The sequence below is a fragment of the Vipera berus genome, assembly GCF_964194415.1.
Source record: "Vipera berus genome assembly, chromosome: 1".
In the NCBI taxonomy this organism is placed as follows: Eukaryota; Metazoa; Chordata; class Lepidosauria; order Squamata; family Viperidae; genus Vipera; species Vipera berus.
The window spans coordinates 240,862,955-240,881,751 of NC_138202.1; the positions used below are offsets into that span (position 1 = coordinate 240,862,955).

An 18,797-nucleotide genomic window follows, 5' to 3' on the forward strand; every position below is an offset into this window, starting at 1 on the left:
AAGGTGCTTTTTCAAAAGGCAACTGGACTTTCTTTGTTTTTCTTTAAAGGTGTTTCGCTTCTCATCTATGTTAAGATTGAACAGCCCTCTCTCAAAAGAGGGTGAGGGATATGACCCCAACTATCTCCTGTTTGCAATACAGTCCTTTCAGCAGTTCCAAGAAAATTCCACACCATATCTGCACTACTCAGGTGACCCTGAGGGCAGATAAATCTCCAAGTGGCCTCAATGACTCTCAGAAAGAGTGCTAACAACCAGATGACTGCAAGGAATATAAATCCTTCCATTCTCCACCATTCAGTCAGAACTGAAGAAGCTTCTTGAATGAGAAGCGAAAACGTTTTCAAGGAAAAGCAAAGAAAGTCCGGTTGCCTTTTGAAAAAACCACCTTTGGTTAAACCATGACTTGGATGACTGAGAATCTCCACAGACATCCTCTTGTATCACTTCCAACAATGCTATAATAGATGATAAATGTTTCCCTCTTCCCATACGTATTTGCCTCAAGGATGAACTCTTAAAAGCAGAGCTGATCAGTTCAGAAGCAAAGCAATGAAAAGATGTCTACATCCATATAAAAGCTTCAATTGTACCCTAAAGAGAATTATTAAAGGGAGCCACACTGATGATTTAGTCTTACAGAAGAAATATGGACAACATGCAAGGGCTACTTGTGTTAAAGGGGGGGGGGAGTGGGGAAATGGGACAAACAGCCTGAAACTAGATTATCACAGAGAAAATGGACAGGTAGCAACTAATGTCTCTGCCTTTGCTCCACATGGGTGAGTGAAAGGGGTTTATTGTTTCTACTATAAATATGTCTTCTATCTCTTACACTTAATGCTTGCTGGAATTTTGCATTAGCAGCTTTCCCAGTTCTTGCAATCAACATACGTAAACAGCTGTACATTTGAATCGCTGTCTGTGAGTCTTATGATGGTTTAAGATTTACTTTCAGACGGCCAAACAGTGTAACTTGGACACAGAATTACTTGCAGTACCATCTCAAATTTCACACTTAGTTGACAAGAATGCATTTCATTGATAGTTGTTTGGCAGAAGTCCATACAAGAACATCTGGGGCAAACTGCTCCCTTTATAGCCAACTGGCATCTTCTCTGTTGTGCCATATATAAACCCAACCAAGATAACATACATCTCTCTTTCACAATTAGACAGCTCAACTAATTCCAGTGACTTTTGATTAAACGATACTCAGTTCTACATATTTTTATTTTGCCCAAGCAAACAAATTGGTTTCTACAATAGAAAAACACAGAATAGCATATCATTTAGGGTTGTGTTAAAGCAATACATTTTGATAGCAAACAATGCTGGGGTTTCCCCCACCACCACCACCACCACCAGCTCAAAACTTGATACACCAGATGTAATGCACAAAAAGGTAGTTTAAATAGACAGCCCTTGCAATTTATTTTTCAGTGTTCCTATAAAGCAAATGTGCAGTGATATTTGGGATTAAGGAAGGGTCAAGGCCAAAAGAGTGAGCTGAGGAAAATTAATTTAAAGGGCATGCCACCCAGTTCCAATCTTGTGAATGGCAAGGGCAGTACCATGAAAAGTATTATGCCTATATCTCATGCAGAAAAACAATCTGTGAAAAGAATAAGCATGGCTCAATAGTCAGGTGACACAACCTCTCCAGTTCTCAACAGTCATGGTTTTGTAACCTATGCAGTAGAAAAACAGGCAGTCTCTGATTCACTAGTACAGGGGTGTCAAACTCAATTTCATTGAGGGCCGCATCAGCATTGCGGTTGCCCTCAGGGGGCCGGTTGGTTATGGCCAGGGTGGGCGTGGCCTACTGGGTGGGTGTGGCTAGAGTGCATATGGCCTACTGGGTGGGCATGGCCAGCTCTACATCGTTCACATCAAGGGTGCCTATGTGGGCCTGGGCAGGAATGGGACAGATCTGAGGGTCTCTGAAAGAAGGAGGGTCTCTGGGCCAGGGCCAAGGCAGTGGGGGCCGTTCCCTCACTGTTTCCAGGATGGCTTTGCGGGCCGCATGAAACCACTTTGCGGGCCGCATCCGGCCCCCGGGCCTTGTGTTTGACATGTCTGCACTAGTATAATGTAGCAAAGACTCTGCAGCTTCAGTTGGGGGGCGGAATCTTCTTGGCTTGCTCCTTGGAAAGAAAGACTAAAAGGAGAGAGAGAAAAAGTCCCTCTTTGGGATGAAAAGCCAAATCTCCTACAGAAGCATACAGTGAACCACACAAGCATGCTAACTGAATCTCTTAGTATGTTTGGTACAGCCCAATAAAATATTTTTTTTCCAATTAACTATGAACAACATTCACATTTTAACATGGCTACCATTTTTTCAGCCACTGATTTTAAACAAAATCCAGCTTAAAAATGAACCATGTTTTTCATGTTGCTGGAAATCTTCATCTTCTGCCTTTCAGTTGAAAAGGTCTGAAGACAGAGAGCATTGCAAGACATCTAAAAATATTGATGGTGATAATAAAAGTAAAAAGAACAGGGGAAACAAAAACACCGTTCATAGTGTACAAGAACTATTGTACACAGGCAACAGAGTTTTTTTTTTAACCTTTTGAAAGGATACCAAATTCCTTATCTTTCTCACCCAGACTTCACTTCCAGGTTATCTGAGTTCAAAGTTCACCAGCTGCTACGGTACATTTCTTCTAGTATGGCTGATTCGCAAATACATTCATCAATAGGAAAATCTCAAGAGTGCAGTACTTACCTATTATTAATTACACTCTCCCCGCAACATTGGCAGAAAAAGGTACAACTCTTTTTGGATTTTAGGCCATTTCCAACAGCTGGTGTCAATTCTGAAAGATATTGAAGAACTTAACTAACAACAGTAAAACTACATATTCATATTCACACCAAGAATTTAGTGTAGCACTGGATTCACAACAACAATATTTTTTATACCATATGTTTTGTTCGCCGTATCATCTCAGTAATGAGGAAACATTCCTGAAAGGGAGTCTTGTATTATCACACCACATTCCACACAATGAGTTTTAACCCAACAGCTTGAACAGGGCTTTTCAACCGGTGGTACGCGTACCACTGGTGGTACGCGAGCATGTGGCTGGTGGTACGTGGCGTCGCCTTCCTCTTGCCCCCACCTCCCCCCACCTCCCCCCTGCTCCTTCCTAGCTTACTTGCTGCCGGAAAACATGCTGCTGCAGGAACCTACCAGGCCACAGAACACAGGCGCAGAGTGAGGCCCCGCCTTATCCTGGGACTCATTGTGCAGCAACCATGTTGTCCTTCCCCCAGAAACAAGCGCGAACCTGAAGGGGACAGAGCCATCCACTCCCTCGGCAGGTAGGTGTTTGCGTCCACTCGCATCCATCCTCTTTTCCTCTCCCCCCCGCGAGCTTGCGATACCCCTCACGGCCCTCACATTGCCTCCCTCCCAGGGCTCGAGAGATTCCCCCTCTCCTCTTCCCGAAGTGCAATGCAAAGGGGAAAGCAAAGCCGCCAGACGGCGTGCACCCTCCCCGAGGATTCATCCTCGCTCGGTTTCAGCTTGCAGCAAGGCAAGCTGAAACCGAGCGAGGGAGATTGCAGCAGCGCGAGATCGGCTGATTCGCGTTCCTGGCAATCTCCCTCGGTCTGTTTCAGCTTGCTTTCTGTAAGAGAAAGCTGGGCCGCAGGGCTGCCTCCGCGGGTGCTGCTCTAGCGCGGAGAGGGAGAGGCCAGTCCCCATTTGGCCCGCCTGCCCCGGGAGAGCCCTGTGCGAGTGCGTCGCTGGCCGCCAAACCCTGGATTTCAAGCAGGAGCAGCCTTGCCCTATTTGCCGGGAGCAACCACCCGCCCCGCTTTTCGCAAGCCCTGCTATGCCGCCGCCGCAGGTTTCCAGCAGCGGGAGGCTCCAGGACGAGGGCCTGTCGGGGGTGAAGGAGTTGGGGCTGCTCCGGCGGGCCGCTTCTGTGGCAGTGGGGCATGCTGGTGCCCTGCGCTGTGCTCCGCTGCGGGGGCCGCCCTGGCAAAGAGCAGCTGGTTGTGAGTTGCTAGCATGTGCTTCCCTGAGTGCCGGATCTCCCCCCACCCGGGACTCCAGCCGCGTCTGCAGAAGGCGAGCAGGGCGAAGGGCACTTTGGTGCGTCTTCCATTCCTCCACGGTCCACAGCAGCATTGTTGGCGTGCATGGATTTAATTTAATTTAATTTAATTTAATTTAATTTAATTTAATTTAATTTAATTTAATTTAATTTAATTTAATTTAATTTAATTTAATTTAATTTAATTTAATTTAATAATTTGATTTCTATACCGCCCTTCTCCCGAAGGACTCAGGGCGGTGAACAGGGCAATACACAATAAAAATCGAATACAAAAATTAAAAAGCCATTAAACATCATGCCCATAAAATCAATACATATTAAAGTTAAAACTAGTTTTAAAAAACCCAACCCCATCCCGTCAGACCAGGCCAGCTTGTTCGAAAAAGAATGTTTTGAGATCGCGCTGGAAGGAGCGAAGATCGGGGGCCATCCGGAGCTCAACCGGTAAGCGGTTCCAAAGGTCTGGCGCGCCCACAGAGAATGCTCTCCCCCTGGGGGTCACCAGACTCTGAGTGAATACGAGGTGTTTCTGTTGCTGGAATAAAGCTTATTAAATGAGCTAGCAACCTCCAGGTATCATTGATAGATCTTCCCCATCTTTCCTCTGGTGATTCATAAAGAGTTAAGTGGGCGTCAAGTTTCTTGGTAAAAATGGATTTGGAAGGAAGGAAGGAAAGAAATGACAATGGGAGGGAGGGAAGGAGGAAAGGACAAAGAGGGAAGAAAGGAAGAAAGGAAGGAAGGAAAGAAGGAAGGGACAATCGGAGAGGGAGGGAGAGAGAGAAATAGAGAGAGGGAGAGAAAGAGAGAAATAGAGAGAGGGAGAGGGAAAGAGAGAAAGAGAGGGAGAGAGAGAAGGAGAAAGAAATAGGGAGGGAGAAAAAGAGAGGGAGAAAGAGAAAGAGGGAGAGAAAGAGGGAGAGAAAGAAATAGAGAAAGAGGGGGAGAGAAAAGGAGAAAGAAATAGGGAGGGAGAAAAAGAGGGAGAGAGAGAAATAAAGAGGGAGAAAAAGAAGGAGAGAGAAAAATAAAGAGGGAGAGAAAGAGGGAGAGAGAGAGAGAAGGAGAAAGGGAGGGAAATAGAGGGAAATAGAGGGAAAAATAGAGAGAGGGAGAGAAAGGGAGAGAGAGAGAAGGAGAAAGGGAGGGAAATAGAGGGAGAGAGAAAGGGAGAAATAGAGAGAGGGAAAGAGAAAAATAGAGAGGGAGAGAAAGGGAGAGGGAAAGAAAGGGAGAGAGAGAGAAATAGAGAGGAGAGAGAAAGAAAGAGGGAGGGGGAGAGAAATTAAATTAGTAAGATGATTGTTAAGTGAATCTGGTTTCCCCACTAACTTTGCTTGTCAGAAGGTTGCAAAAGGCGATCACATGACCCTGGAACAATGTGACCATCATAAATATGAATCGACTGCCAAGCATCCGAATGTAAATCACATGACCCTGGGGATGCTGCAACGGTCATAAGTGTGAAAAATGGTCATAAGTTACTTTTTCCAGTGCCGTCATAACTTTGAACAGTCACTAAGTGAATTGTTGTAAGTTGAGGACTACCTGTACTTTATCATTTTTTCCCCTATTTGGGGGGTCAAGTTTTTGACACCTTGCTGGGCGACTGGTGGTACTCGGACATTGCCTTGTCCTAAAAGTGGTACAATGGATGAAAAGGTTGAAAAGCCCTGAGCTTGAAGGTCACACAGTAAGATCATAGCTGAAATAAGATTTGAACCAAAGACTTTCTGGGGCATTTTTCCCAGCCTTCGTGATGACTGGATTGCTGGCCTTCTCATCTTATAATTAACTGTGCTAACTGGAGAATTCTGCAGATGAAGTCCACATGTTGGGAAAGGTTGCTTCAAAGGATAAGCCTCCAGTGACTGGATGACTGCTAGTCAGGGATCTTTCTAATTCTCAAGGATTACAGTATCTTCACTACATTTGTCTGGTCTTTGTAAATATGCTTTAAATAAAGTTGGAATTGGATGTTTTTGAAGAGTAAAACCATTATAAAAATTTATTAACATTAATTTAAAAATTAAAGGCTTCATTAATATTAACTTTATAAAAACATATTCTGTGAATATATGATTAAATAATTTGTTGCTCCCGAAAGGTGCTTTAAAGTCTTTAAAGAAATAATCTGGTATCTCAAAGATCTGCTAAAATAAGCACAGATCCAGTCAAGCAATGCTACATCCAATCTATGAATAACATGACAGCAGAAACTCTCCTCTTTACAGGCAATGTTTCCTGTGAATTATGGGGTGATTATATACATCTACTGATAAATAACCTGCACAGAATCAAAAAGTTTAGCTCTTAGTAAGCGTAGGTGGAGCTAAGATTCCTAAAGAGAAAAATAAAGTGCAGAACTTGTAGCATTAGCAGCAGAATAAAAAATATCACTTTCTGATACAAGCGAACAGAACGATTTCTTAAATCTCAACATCTCAGCCAGGAAAGCTGTTTCAATTTATTTATGTATTTATTCGATTTATATACCGCCCTTCTCCCGTAGGACTCAGGGCGGTTCACAAGGTTTTTAAAAACAATACAACAAATTACAAAACTTAAAATCAATTAAAAAGATTATATTGACCTTGAAATAAAATCCTAGTTAAAATACAATTAAAATCCCAATTAATATTCTCAGTCCAGGCACGAGAGCTCAAAGAGCCAGGTCTTCAGGTCCCGGCGGAATGAGCGAAGGTCAGGGGCAGTCCTAAGCTCTACAGGCAGCTGATTCCAAAGGGCCGGCGCACCCACAGAGAAGGCCCTCCCCCTGGGTATTGTCCGCCGGCAATCTCTTACCGGCGGTACCCTGAGAAGGCCCTCCCTGTGGGAGCACACAGGACGAAGGGAGCTTGATGCCGGCAGCAGGTGTTCCCTCAGATATCCCGGACCTAAGCCATTTAGGGATTTATAGGTTATCACCAGCACCTTGAATCTCACCCGGAGGGCAACCGGAAGCCAATGCAGCTCACGGAGCAGAGGTGTTACATGGGAGTATCGGGAAACCCCCATCATAACCCGCACGGCTGCATTCTGCAGCAGCTGAAGCCTCTGGGTGGTCCCCAAGGGCAGCCCCATGTAGAGAGCGTTACAGTAGTCCAATCGGGAGGTCACGAGCGCATGAGTTAATAGACTTAATATTTTGCCTATTAAAATATGTTGATGTGTTTTCCTATGAAGCATGACAATTCATATTTATTTTCATGAGCTACAGAACAAGGAATAAATCCAATAAAATCCAAGTCAGATCAATGAAACTTTGGAAATAAATGAGAGAAAAGAAACATTAGGGTGGTTTTTTTCCTAGTCCAATATTTTATAGATAAATGCAGCTTTCCTTGAATACTTTTAATCCATCTAATTTTGATAATTTTATTTTACAAGTGAACTTTCAAGCAGAGATCATCAGCAGAAAAGAAAAAAATGGAAAAAAAAATGAAAATTCACTCTTACTTGTACTGAAATCTGCTTGAACAAGCAGCCTCATATGTAAGCCTTCCCCAGGCAGATATTGCAGTCCTCGACAGGAAGAAGGCACAATCCTGACCTCTGGTGGAAGTCCGAAAGCTCTGCAAGCTTTATCACTTTTTAGCTCTATTAAAGAAGGCATCAGAGTAATATCCAGAGGCCAGCTTTCTGGATTTAATTCACTACAGGGATTTAAGCAAGAACAATGATATCCCATTAGCAAATAGTTGCAATAAAAATCCACATGGCCAGGAAAGTCTCAAAAGGAGATATTTGAAATTATTTAAGGCATTTCTGTACCTCACTTCATAAAATGGATGCAGTGCAAGCAAATAAACATACAGAATAATTAAATCCAGCATTTTGCAGGAATGGAAAGCCAGCTGATAAAGAAGTCTCCTGTATCCTTGATTAGGACTGAGAGATGTACAAAAGATTGTGAAAGATGTCATCCCAGGTTGCACTAGGATGGGGAACTGCCAAGATGAGGAACTGCCCATGATTGTTTGTGGAGATTCTCAGTCATGCAGGTCACAGTTGTTTGAAATGTGCTTTTTTTTGTCTTCAAAAAGCATCTGCACTGTTTTTTTCCCCTGAAAAAGAACAAACGTTTCGTTTCTCATCCAAGAAACTTCATCAGTTGTGATGGTGGGGGTGGGGTGGGGTAGGGGTGGTGGAAATGAAAGGATAGGTACTGACAACTGAGACTGGGTGGTGAGGGGATGGAAGGATGGGTTCTGACAAGATGGTAGGGGTGTGGTATGTGGAAGGATTGTACTTCTTTGCAGTCATCTGGTCACTAGTACTTTCTCTGAGACCTTTTCAGGCCACTTGAGGGTTTACCTGTGTCCTCAGGGTCACCTGAATCGGAGTGCAATTGTTTGTGGAATCTTCTTGAAACTGCTGAAAGAGCTGCATTGTAGATAGGAGATAGATGATATCTTATTCCTCCCCCTGTTGAGAGGGCTGCTCAATTCTAACATAGATGGATTCTTTTACCCTTCTTTGAAACCAGTGGTACTCTCTCTAGTCCATAGCAGGGGTCCTCAACCCTCAGTCCATGGACAGGTACCGGGCCCTGGCATGCCAGAAACCGGGCCACACAAACAAGCAAAGCTCCATCCACAGGATGCAGGCAGCACACAAAACCACACCCCCTCCGGTCCATGGAAAAACCTCTCCTGAGCTAGCTTAGCAAGATGACGTTTAAGAAGGCCATTAGCTTTCTCCACGCGTCAGACCCCACGATGATTGGGGTCTGTAAGCGGAATGAAGCTGCCAATCAATACCAGAGAGAATCAAAGCTCTGGTCTATAGGATTATGTTAGAATTGTTAGAACTGTCTGTCAGAACTGATGAAGCTTCTTGGATGAGAAGCAAAACATTTTCTTTTTCTTCCTCAAGGAAAAAAAAACAGTCCAGTTGGCTTTTGAAGGAAAAAAAATGCATGTAATTGTGAATTTGGGGATTGGGGGGCGGGAAGCAGAAGAGTGTCATCTTGAAAACACCTACTCTTGTCTGTGGGGTGTTCCATGTGTGCCCCAGATCTGTAGCGTAGCACTGATTTTGCCGTTCTGCTGAAAGTTGCAAGATCGTTCAGATGCTGTTGCTTTGGAAATAGCAACATCCTAAATCTAAAAGGGGAACATTTTAATTCCCTGCGTCATGCTGTATGAGATTTCAAGGCAGCAGTCCTTGTAAAAAGAAGTTACAGAAACGGATTTCAGCACAAAATAAAATAGTCAGTGTAGAATTCAGTAAAGGAGAGAACACTCTCTCATCTAACTGATCTAGTCTTCCGGAAACATTACTTATGGTAATTAGGTGTTTGTGACAGGAACGGCATGGTGTCAGCAGTGGTCGTTTTATATAATTCAGTATCTTGCCTCTCTTTTCATAATTTCCTCAAAAAGGGGAAATTATGAAAAGAAAGGCAAGATACTGAATTATTTAAAATACTGTTCTCTCAGGATGGTATTTCATACATTTGCTGAAGTTTATTTTGATTCATCAAAGCTTATGCGATATACACCTGTTAAGACTAAAAAGCATCACAAAAGCATGGTCTTAACTTCAAATCAACCTAGTCATCTCTCCAGAAACCATTTACTGTCCTCCTGGCATGGACTTCATGATTGTTGTATTTCTTTCTTAATGTATTTATTCCTCTGGAGACTGGGAAAACTGCACCGGTCTGTCACTGAAGACCTACAGCAGGACTTGGATGGTAGAAGCATAACATTAACTTTTTGGGACATATGGGCAAATTTGTAATTCCCAAATCTGTCACAGATATTCTCACACACACACAAAAATGAAAGGTACAAGTAGGAACACCAATTCATAACTGGCTATTGTGGAAAGCATAGCTGATCACAAGATATACTAGTTTCTCCCAGAGGGCATTTTGTAAGGTAAAAATGTTGCCTTCTTAGAAAACATAATTAGGAAAATAGTTGTAGTAAGTTTCATGTGTGTTTATGTAGATAGACAGATAGACAGACATATCAGCCTCAAATAAAAAATTCAAGATCAAAACCAAATTTTCAGTTCACAGCAGGTGATGTTTAGAGAAACACACTACACACAGATAAATCCTTACATTAATACACACATGCATTTCAAAAAGCAAAATTGACCCCCAAACTATTAAGAAAAACATGTATCACATATTTACACAGCAAAAACACATGAAGTGGGATCCGCTTGCATACAATGCTTGAGATAAAAAGGTAAAAATGTTCATGGTAAATTTCCCTTGCAAGTGTGCCCCCAAAACCTTCAATTCCAAAATCACATTATCATCCAAGCTGTGCATTTTTTCCCATTCAGTGTATAGACAATTGTACAGACACGATGGCTTGGCACATAGGTTCATGGAAATAATGGACTAGATGGTGGTACTCTAGTGCTGGTCAACCTCCCAGGTTATTTTTAATAACTTCTATGGGAAGGTAAAGGGACGCGGTGGCTCAGTGGGTTAGGACGCTGAGCTTGTCGATCGGAAGGTCGGCAGTTTGGCGGGTCGAATCCCGAGTGCCGCGTAGCAGAGTGAGCGCCTGTTACTCGTCCCAGCTTCTGCCCACCTAGCAGTTCGAAAGCATGTAAAAATGCAAGTAGAAAAATAGGGACCACTACGGTGGGAAGGTAACAGCGTTCCGTGCGCCTTTGGCGTCTAGTCATGCCAGCCACATGACCACGGAGATGTCCTCGGACAAGCGCTGGCTCTTCGGCTATGAAACGGAGATGAGCACCGGCCCCTAGAGTCGGAAACGACTAGCACACATGTGCGGGGGAACCTTTACCTTTACCTTATGGGAAGGTAGGTATTATGGAAATGGGAGGAACAGGAGGGACAGCAAATAACAAGAAAAGGGTCCCAGAGTCTCTGAGGACATTGTAATAGCAATCAGCATGGTATCAGCCGGTGAATGGATCAACCCAATTAAGCAGTGTACTATTAGCAACTTTTAATCCAACATACTCCAACATGGAGTAATAATAATAATAATAATAATAATAATAATAATAATAATAATAATAATAATAATAAGAAGAAGAAGAAGAAGAAGAAGAAGAAGAAGAAGAAGTAGTAGTTGGAAGTTGGAAGGGACCTTGGAGGTCATCTAGTCCAACCCCCTGCTCAGGCAGGAAACCCTATACCATTTCAGACTAATAGCTGGCCAGTCTCTTCTTAAAAACTTCCAGTGTTGGAGCATTCACCACTTCTGGAGGCAGGTTGTTCCACTGGTTAATTTTTTTAACTGTCAGGAAGTTTCTCCTTAGTTCTAGGTTGCTTCTCTCCTTGATTAGTTTCCATCCGTTGCTTCTTGTCCTACTTTCAGGTGCTCTGGAGAATAGCTTGACTCCCTCTTCTTTGTGGCAGCCCCTGAGATATTGGAACACTGCTATCATGTCACCCCTCACCCTTCTCTTCATTAAACTACACATACCCAATTCCAGCAACCATTCCCTATACGTTTTAGCCTCCAGTCCCCCAATCATCTTTGTTGCTCTTCTCTGTACTCTTTCTAGAGTCTCAACATCTTTTTTACATCATAGTGACCAAAACTGGATGCAGTATTCCAGGTGTGGCCTTACCAAGGCATTGTAAAGTGGTATTAGTACTTCACGTGATCTTGATTCTATCCCTGTTAATGCAGCCTAGCACTGTGTTGGCTTTTTTGGCAGCTGCAGCACACTGCTGGCTCATATTTAAGTGATTGTCCACTAGGACTCCGAGATCTCTCTCACAGTTACTACTATCGAGCAAGGTACCAATACTATACCTGTGCATTTGATTTTTCCTGCCTAAATATAGAACCTTACTTTTTTCACAATTGAATTTTATTTTGTTAGATAGTACCCAGTGTTCGAGTCTGTCCAGATCCTCCTGTAACTTAAGCCTATCTTCTGGAGTATTGGCTATTCCTGCCAGCTTGGTGTCGTCTGCAAATTTGATGAGTTCCCCATCTATCCCCTCATCCAAATCGTTGATGAAGATGTTGAAGAGCACTGGGCCCAGAACAGAGCCCTGGGGCACCCCACTACAAACTTCCTTCCATGTAGATGCAGTTCCACTGAGGACCACACGCTGAGTACGGCCTGTCACCCAGCTACAAATCCATCTGGTGGTGATGCTATCTAACCCAGTGTTTTTCAACCACTGTTCCGCGGCACACTAGTGTGCCGCGAGATGTTGCCTGGTGTGCCGTGGGAAAAATTATAAGTAATTATAAAATACTTTCTTTGTGTTTATTTGATTCCTATTCAAGAGAATTACTTTATATATAGTCAATATAGGCACAGAGTTAAATTTTTTAACATTTTCTAATGGTGGAGTGCCTCGTGATTTTTTTCATGAAACAAGTGTGCCTTTGCCCAAAAAAGGTTGAAAAACACTGATCTAACCCACATTTTTCTATCTTATCAAGTAGTAGGTTGTGATCTACTTTATCAAATGCCTTACTGAAGTCCAAGTAAATTATATCTACAGCATTCCTCTGGTCCACTAGTTTTGTCACTTGGTCAAAGAATACAATAAGATTTGTCTGGCATGATCTGTTTTTGACAAACCCATGTTGGCTTTTAGTGATAACTTTGTTTGCATCAAGGTGTTCGCTGCTTTGTTGTTTGATTATCTTTTCCAGAATCTTCCCAGGTATTGAGGTCAGGCTGATAGGTCTGTAGTTTCCTGGATCTATTTTCTTCCCTTTTTTGAATATGGGAACTACATCAGCTCTCTTCCAGTCCTCTGGTAGTTCCCCAGTGCTCCAGGATCTTTGAAAAATATAGTTCAGTGGTTCTGAGATCACGTCTGCCAGTTCCTTGAGAACCTTGGGGTGTAATCCATCTGGTCCTGGTGATTTGAACTCGTCTAGGCTGGACAGGTGCTCACTTACCATTTTCTTGCCTATCTTAACTTGCGTTTCTATTCTGTTTTTTATGGCACTGGTTTTGGTAGGTTGGACTGTTTTTTCCCTTTGTGTAAAGACAGATGCAAAAAACGAGTTAAATAGTTTTGCTTTCTCCCTGTTGCTTGTCACCTTCTTGCCACTTTCCCCCACTAATGGACCAATCATTTCTTTAACTTTTTTCTTGTTTCTTATATGTTGAAAGAAGCTTTTTTTGTTATTTTTTGACTTTGGTCACGAGCCTTAGTTCATTTTGAGCCTTAGCTTCCCTCACTTCATCTTTGCAGGCACGGGCTGCTTGCTGATATTCTGCCTTAGTTATGTGCCCCTCTTTCCACTTCTTATACTTGTCCTTTTTATCTTTCAGTTTATCAGAGAGTTCTTTATGCAGCCATGCTGGTTTCTTTTGAGAGCTGTTATTTTTCTTCTTTGTTGGTATTGTGCTAGACTGGGCCTTTATTATGTCACTTTTCAAAATTTCCCAAGCTTCTTGAGTTGTTTTCCCCTTTAGGATTCTCATCCATGGAATTCTTCCCAAGGTCTCTCTAAGTTTATTGAAATTAGCTCTTTTAAAGTCCAAGACTCTAGTTTGGCTGTGTTCTATTGCTTGTGCTAGTGAATGATCACTTGACTATGAGCCAGCAGTGTGCAGCAGAAACCAAAAAAGCTAATACAGTCCTGGGTTGTATAAAGAGAGGCAAAGAATCAAGACCATGCAAAGTATTATTACCGCTTTTATAAAACCCTAGTAAGACCACACCTGGAGTACTGCAGCCAATTTTGATCACCATATCACAAAAAAGATGTTGAGAGTTTGGAAAAAAAATCAGAGAACAACTAAGATGATCAAAGGCCTGGAGAATAAAACATATGAAGAACAGCTATGAGACTTGGGTTTGGCTAATCTAAAGAAAAGAAACAGGGGAGACATGATAGCAGTGTTCCAATATCTGAGGGGCTGCCACAAGGCAGAAGGGGCCAGGTTGTCCACCAAAGAACCAAATGGAAGGACGAGAAACAATAGTTGGAAACTGATGAACGAGAGAGATGCAACCTGGAATTAAGGAGAAATTTCCTGACAGTGAGGACAATCAACCAGTGGAACAGTTTACCCCCAGAAATCGTGGGCGCTCCATAACTGGAGATTTTTAAGAAGTGACTAGACGTTCACCTGACTCAGACAGTGTAGGTTCCCCTGCTTGAGCTGGGGGCTGGACTAGAAGATCTCCAAGGTCCCTTCCAGCTCTATTCTATTCTAAATACTATTTTCAATTAAGATCCACCATTATCTTGACTGGACTGTAGGACACCTCTAGGCTGCCAGGACAAACTCTAGAATAGCCAATTGAATATATTGTAGCACAACCAGCACCTTCAGTGCTTAAAGATTTATTGTGCCATAAGTGGACTAGAATTCACCTCACCAGATGTCATTTTTGAAGAAAGATTTTGGCAATCATGTTGAAAATAGAAAACAAATCCACTTATAAAATGAGACAGCAAGGCTACTTAGGAAGGAAATGTTTCTACTGGGAAACACTGTTTACCTGTGTCTCTATTTTATTGAAAACCCTTTGAAATCTTAGTCTCCTACCCTTATTGGCACAGTGTGGGATTCCTTAGATAATCATGTGAGAGAATCTTAAAAGCATCTGTGTCTGCTCAGAAGAAAGGCTTGTTCATAGGAAAACATGTAATTTATGCCTTCCTATCTAATTTTAAAAGCCTTTTTCAAGCAAATAATTGAGGCTTCTGGCAAGGAGGTTTTGTATGTCCCACAGCCGTCTATTAGATTAGGGAAGGGGGCGGGTGGGCCCAATACAGATGTGAAATAAGAGGTAGTCCCAACCAATATGATATGCAAATTTCAGATGACATGTGTCCAAACAAAACAAACCACTAAAAGCTATGGCATTGGAAGAAGGTGACATAGTTACAGTATGTAGAACTGAGATCTTTTTCTTCTATTTTAGGAAAATGGATTTTGTTTCTTTGTATGACATCTAAAAGGTGGTTTACAAAGAGTTATTCCAGCAAAACAAACCTGGGAAAAAAATTCTGCTATTCCACCAGCATGAGCTCAGAGGAGTCTATAGCTATCCAGGCCTTTACTCTTCCCTTATACCAGGTTGTCAAACTAGTGGCCAGTGGGCTGGTTGCATCATGCAATGCAAAAAAAAAAGGCACGATATGTCATGACATGTCACATGATGTAGTGAGTTTGACACCAGTGCCTTATACTGTATAAAACATAGAGTTGACTCTATTGGGAACCCACAGGTGATTTAGTATTATATAACTTCCTAGATCAGGGCTTTTCAACCAGTGGTACGGGTACCACCTGTGGTACATTGGCACCTGGCAGGTGGTATGCAACCATCCTAAAAAAAGTGGTAGCAGGGGAGGGGAATGAGCTGAACTGGTGAAAGCACCGCACAAGCCTGAGTGAGAGATGGCTGGAGCTGCAGGGCTGTCAGGGCTCAGCGAAAACACCAGGATCAGCGCTTCTTCGGGGCTGTCAGGGCTCAACGGAAGCTCCAGGATCAGCACTAGGCTCCAGCTGGAGCTCGGTGCTGATCCTGGCATTTCTGAGCCCAGAAGAAGCGCCCATCAGCTGGAATGTTGCAGCATCTCCAGGGTCTTGTGATTTACATTCAGATGCTTGGCAACTGATTCATATTTATGATGGTCACAGTGTCCCAGGGTCATGTGAAGTGACCAAAACCTCCTGCAACCACCCAGCAGAGGGGGGGGGGAATAAAAACCAAACACCCCACCCCACCGCAGCTGTCATTCCTCAACAGAAATGCTCACAACAATGAAAACCTTGGACAGGAGGAAGAGAACCACCGGGTGGGCAGTCAGGTGTCTTGCTCGGCTGTGGCTTGGGGGGCACTTTTTTCAGTGCCATTGTAACATCGAACAGTCACTAAGCGAACTGTTGTAAGTCGAGGACTACCTGTACTTCAACACTTTTTTCCTTTCTTTTTCGGTCATCAAGTTTTTGACACCTTGCTAGGTGACTGGTGGTACTCGGATGTTGGCATATCCTAAAAGTGGTATAATGGGTGAAAAGATTGCAAAGCCCTGTCCTAGAGGATTATGTTCCTCTAGAGAATTATATAAGATCTCTCCTAACAGTTGCTTCCCAGTAAAATATTTTTCCTGAAATGGATTTCTTATATTTTGGTAACATACTGCAGAATCGGGAGGCATATGGTTATAAGTGGTGCAACGCTTAGAAACAAGAACAATATTTATGATTCAGTTTTAAAGAACCAACTAAGTTTCTCTACGCTGAATAAAATAACAAATTTCAGGTTTGGATACAGACCTTAATTGATGAGATCAGAGAGTCTTTTGGAAGATAATCAGCCTCAGCTTTGAAAGTATTTCTTACCATTAAATATGCTGAGGATAAGAACTCAGTTTTCAGAAATTACTGTTTTATCGTAACTGCAAATAGTTGCTAAACGAGGCAGTTGCTAAATGCAGACTTCTTGCCACGCTTCCAGTGAACAGTCTGGTTTTACTTCTTTCATTCTAAGGTATTCTCAGCCATTCTCTCCCACAGCAGAAAGGTGTATGCTATGGTTACTTAAATCAATGCCTTTGAAGGCTAGAAAAGACTTAAGGATAAAGACACATAACTTCACTGACACATCCTTCCACCACAACATCTCAATTCCTCTAACTGATGTTTGAAGAACCCATGTGAACATCACCCCCCCTTTTACATCTGCTCCCTCAAGAATCCAGCTGAGAGGGTCACTATTCTATGACAGCTTCCATTTATCTAGGGATCATAAACCCTTTCCTTTCAGTGGCGTGTATCTTTCACACCGAGTAGTCTTGAGATAATGCAGGTCACAAGGTACAAAACCCATTCTTGATTTTGCTAACATGCAGTGACTTCCATTCAAATAGTTCAAGAAGTTCAGTTCAGTTACAGTACTGCTAGGTAAGCATAAGAGAGCCAGTTCAGTTTAGCGCGGGGGTGTCAAACTGCCAGCCCACGGACTGGATGCGTCATGGCGAAACTGCACCCACCCCATTGCCGGCAATGGAAAAAAAGTTGTGATATGTCGCGAGACGTCACGTGACGTTGCAGGTTTGACACCCCTGGTCTAGTGGTTAAATTACCAGGCTAGAAACCAGGAGACTGAGAGTTCTAGTTCCGCCTTAGCATAAAAATTAGCGAGTGACCTTGGGCCAGTTACTCTCTCTCTCTCTCTCTCTCTCTCAACCCAATCCACTTCACAGGGCTATTGTTGTGGGGAAAACAGGAGGGCAAAGAATATTATGTATTATGTATGCTGCCTTGAGTTTATTATAAAAATAATAAACATAAAAGAGCACCACACAAGCCTAAGTAATTAATATGCTTTAATAGAGGGCAATAATTTCTGCAGTTTGTGAGAACTCAGCTGCTTTATTTAATCTGAAAGAAGCACAGTGGATGTATGCTACGTGCATAAGCTGTTTGTGCTTATCTACACAAAGGCATTTTAAAAGAGGAGGGGGGATGGTAAACTGACAGAAGGTATACCAAAGGAAGTAATGATAGGATGCTTGAATGAACAGTCAACTCAGTTCTGGGCTTCTCAAACTATTTAAAGGACCTGCATCTGCAGTTTAGGAAAATCTTTTAAGTCAAAAGATATACATTTTTTTCAAATAAGCTTGAATCCAAGACTATTATTTCATAAATTAAACTATAAAGAAATAAGTTGCCTACATCGTGAAGATGTTTGGATAACATTTTCTTTCATGACATGATTAGACTTCCAATGTATATTACATGTACTCTAGAATGCCTTCATTGTCTGGTAACACAGACATTTACTAAGGTATGATAATAAGGAAAGTGATATTTGTAGAAGTTTTTGCAAAAAGTAATCACCACTATCCTGGATGGAAAGTGGGAAGCTAGAGAGCGGCTTGTAAGAGAACAAGCGTTTCCTCCATGGAAAAAAGATGGAACGTAACATAACCGGGCAATGCCTGTCTCAAAGTGGGAAATGAAGCAGGGTGGGGTGGGGTGAATCAAAGATAAAGCAAACAAAGTGAGGTACCGAATAATCAGCAATCCGCTCTTCATCTTCTCCCTTATCTCCAAGAACAGAGTAGCATCCATCCACCGATTCCAAAAGAGAGCCAAGCCGAGAGAAAGCAACCCGCTGCGAGGTTCAAAAGTGTGCAAAGTACGCTCCCACGTGGGCCGGAGAAAACCAGGAAAATTGAATCCCGGAAACGTTTTAGCAGAGAGGAAAGCCTCTTGTCTCACACAGCGCCCTCTGCCACAGAAATCGCGGGCTCGGTCAAAAAAGCTCCTTAGCTCTTGCCTTTTTTAATATCTTTGCAAAGAAGTCCTTGGTCATAATGTGACATCATCTTCAAGGAGATCGCGACTACTTAAATTACGAAAGAGGGTTGCATGTTAACATTTTTATCTCCTGTCGGAATCGCGCTGTAGTTTAGTCCGCTTGAAATGACTAGTGCAGGGGTAGGCAACCTTGGCTCTTTTATGACTCGTGGACTTCAACTCCCAGAATTCCTGAGCCAGCCATGGCTGGCTCAGGAATTCTGGGAGTTGAAGTCCACGAGTCATAAAAGAGCCAAGGTTGCCTACCCCTGGACTAGTGGATGTCTTTGTTGCTTTCTGTCGCATCACTCCGTGGTAGAATAAGCCGGGAGATGGATTTTTTTTTCCTCCAGAGTCCAGAAGATCTTGTATTCCGATTCTATCTACATTTACTCAGAAGTCAGTCTCGCTACAATTATAGTAGCTTGCAATCCTGTGCTGAATTAGTGCCTTGCATCCAATTGCACT

At 42.7% G+C, this 18,797-nt stretch overlaps 1 protein-coding gene across 2 annotated transcripts in view; it reads right to left on the reverse strand.

The window, feature by feature from the left end:
- The window catches only part of UBE3D (ubiquitin protein ligase E3D), a 78,844-nt gene extending 60,670 nt beyond the window's left edge, over window positions 1-18,174 (reverse strand). For both annotated transcript variants that reach the window (XM_081313818.1, XM_081313817.1), the window contains exons 1-3: window positions 18,040-18,174; window positions 7,536-7,732; window positions 2,735-2,825 (exon numbers count right to left, since the gene is read on the reverse strand). In XM_081313818.1, coding sequence (XP_081169944.1) covers window positions 2,735-2,825; window positions 7,536-7,732; window positions 18,040-18,101 — 350 coding nt within the window. In that variant the 5' untranslated portion in view covers window positions 18,102-18,174. The remainder of the gene's footprint in view (window positions 1-2,734; window positions 2,826-7,535; window positions 7,733-18,039) is intronic.
- Between the last annotated feature and the right edge of the window lie 623 nt (window positions 18,175-18,797).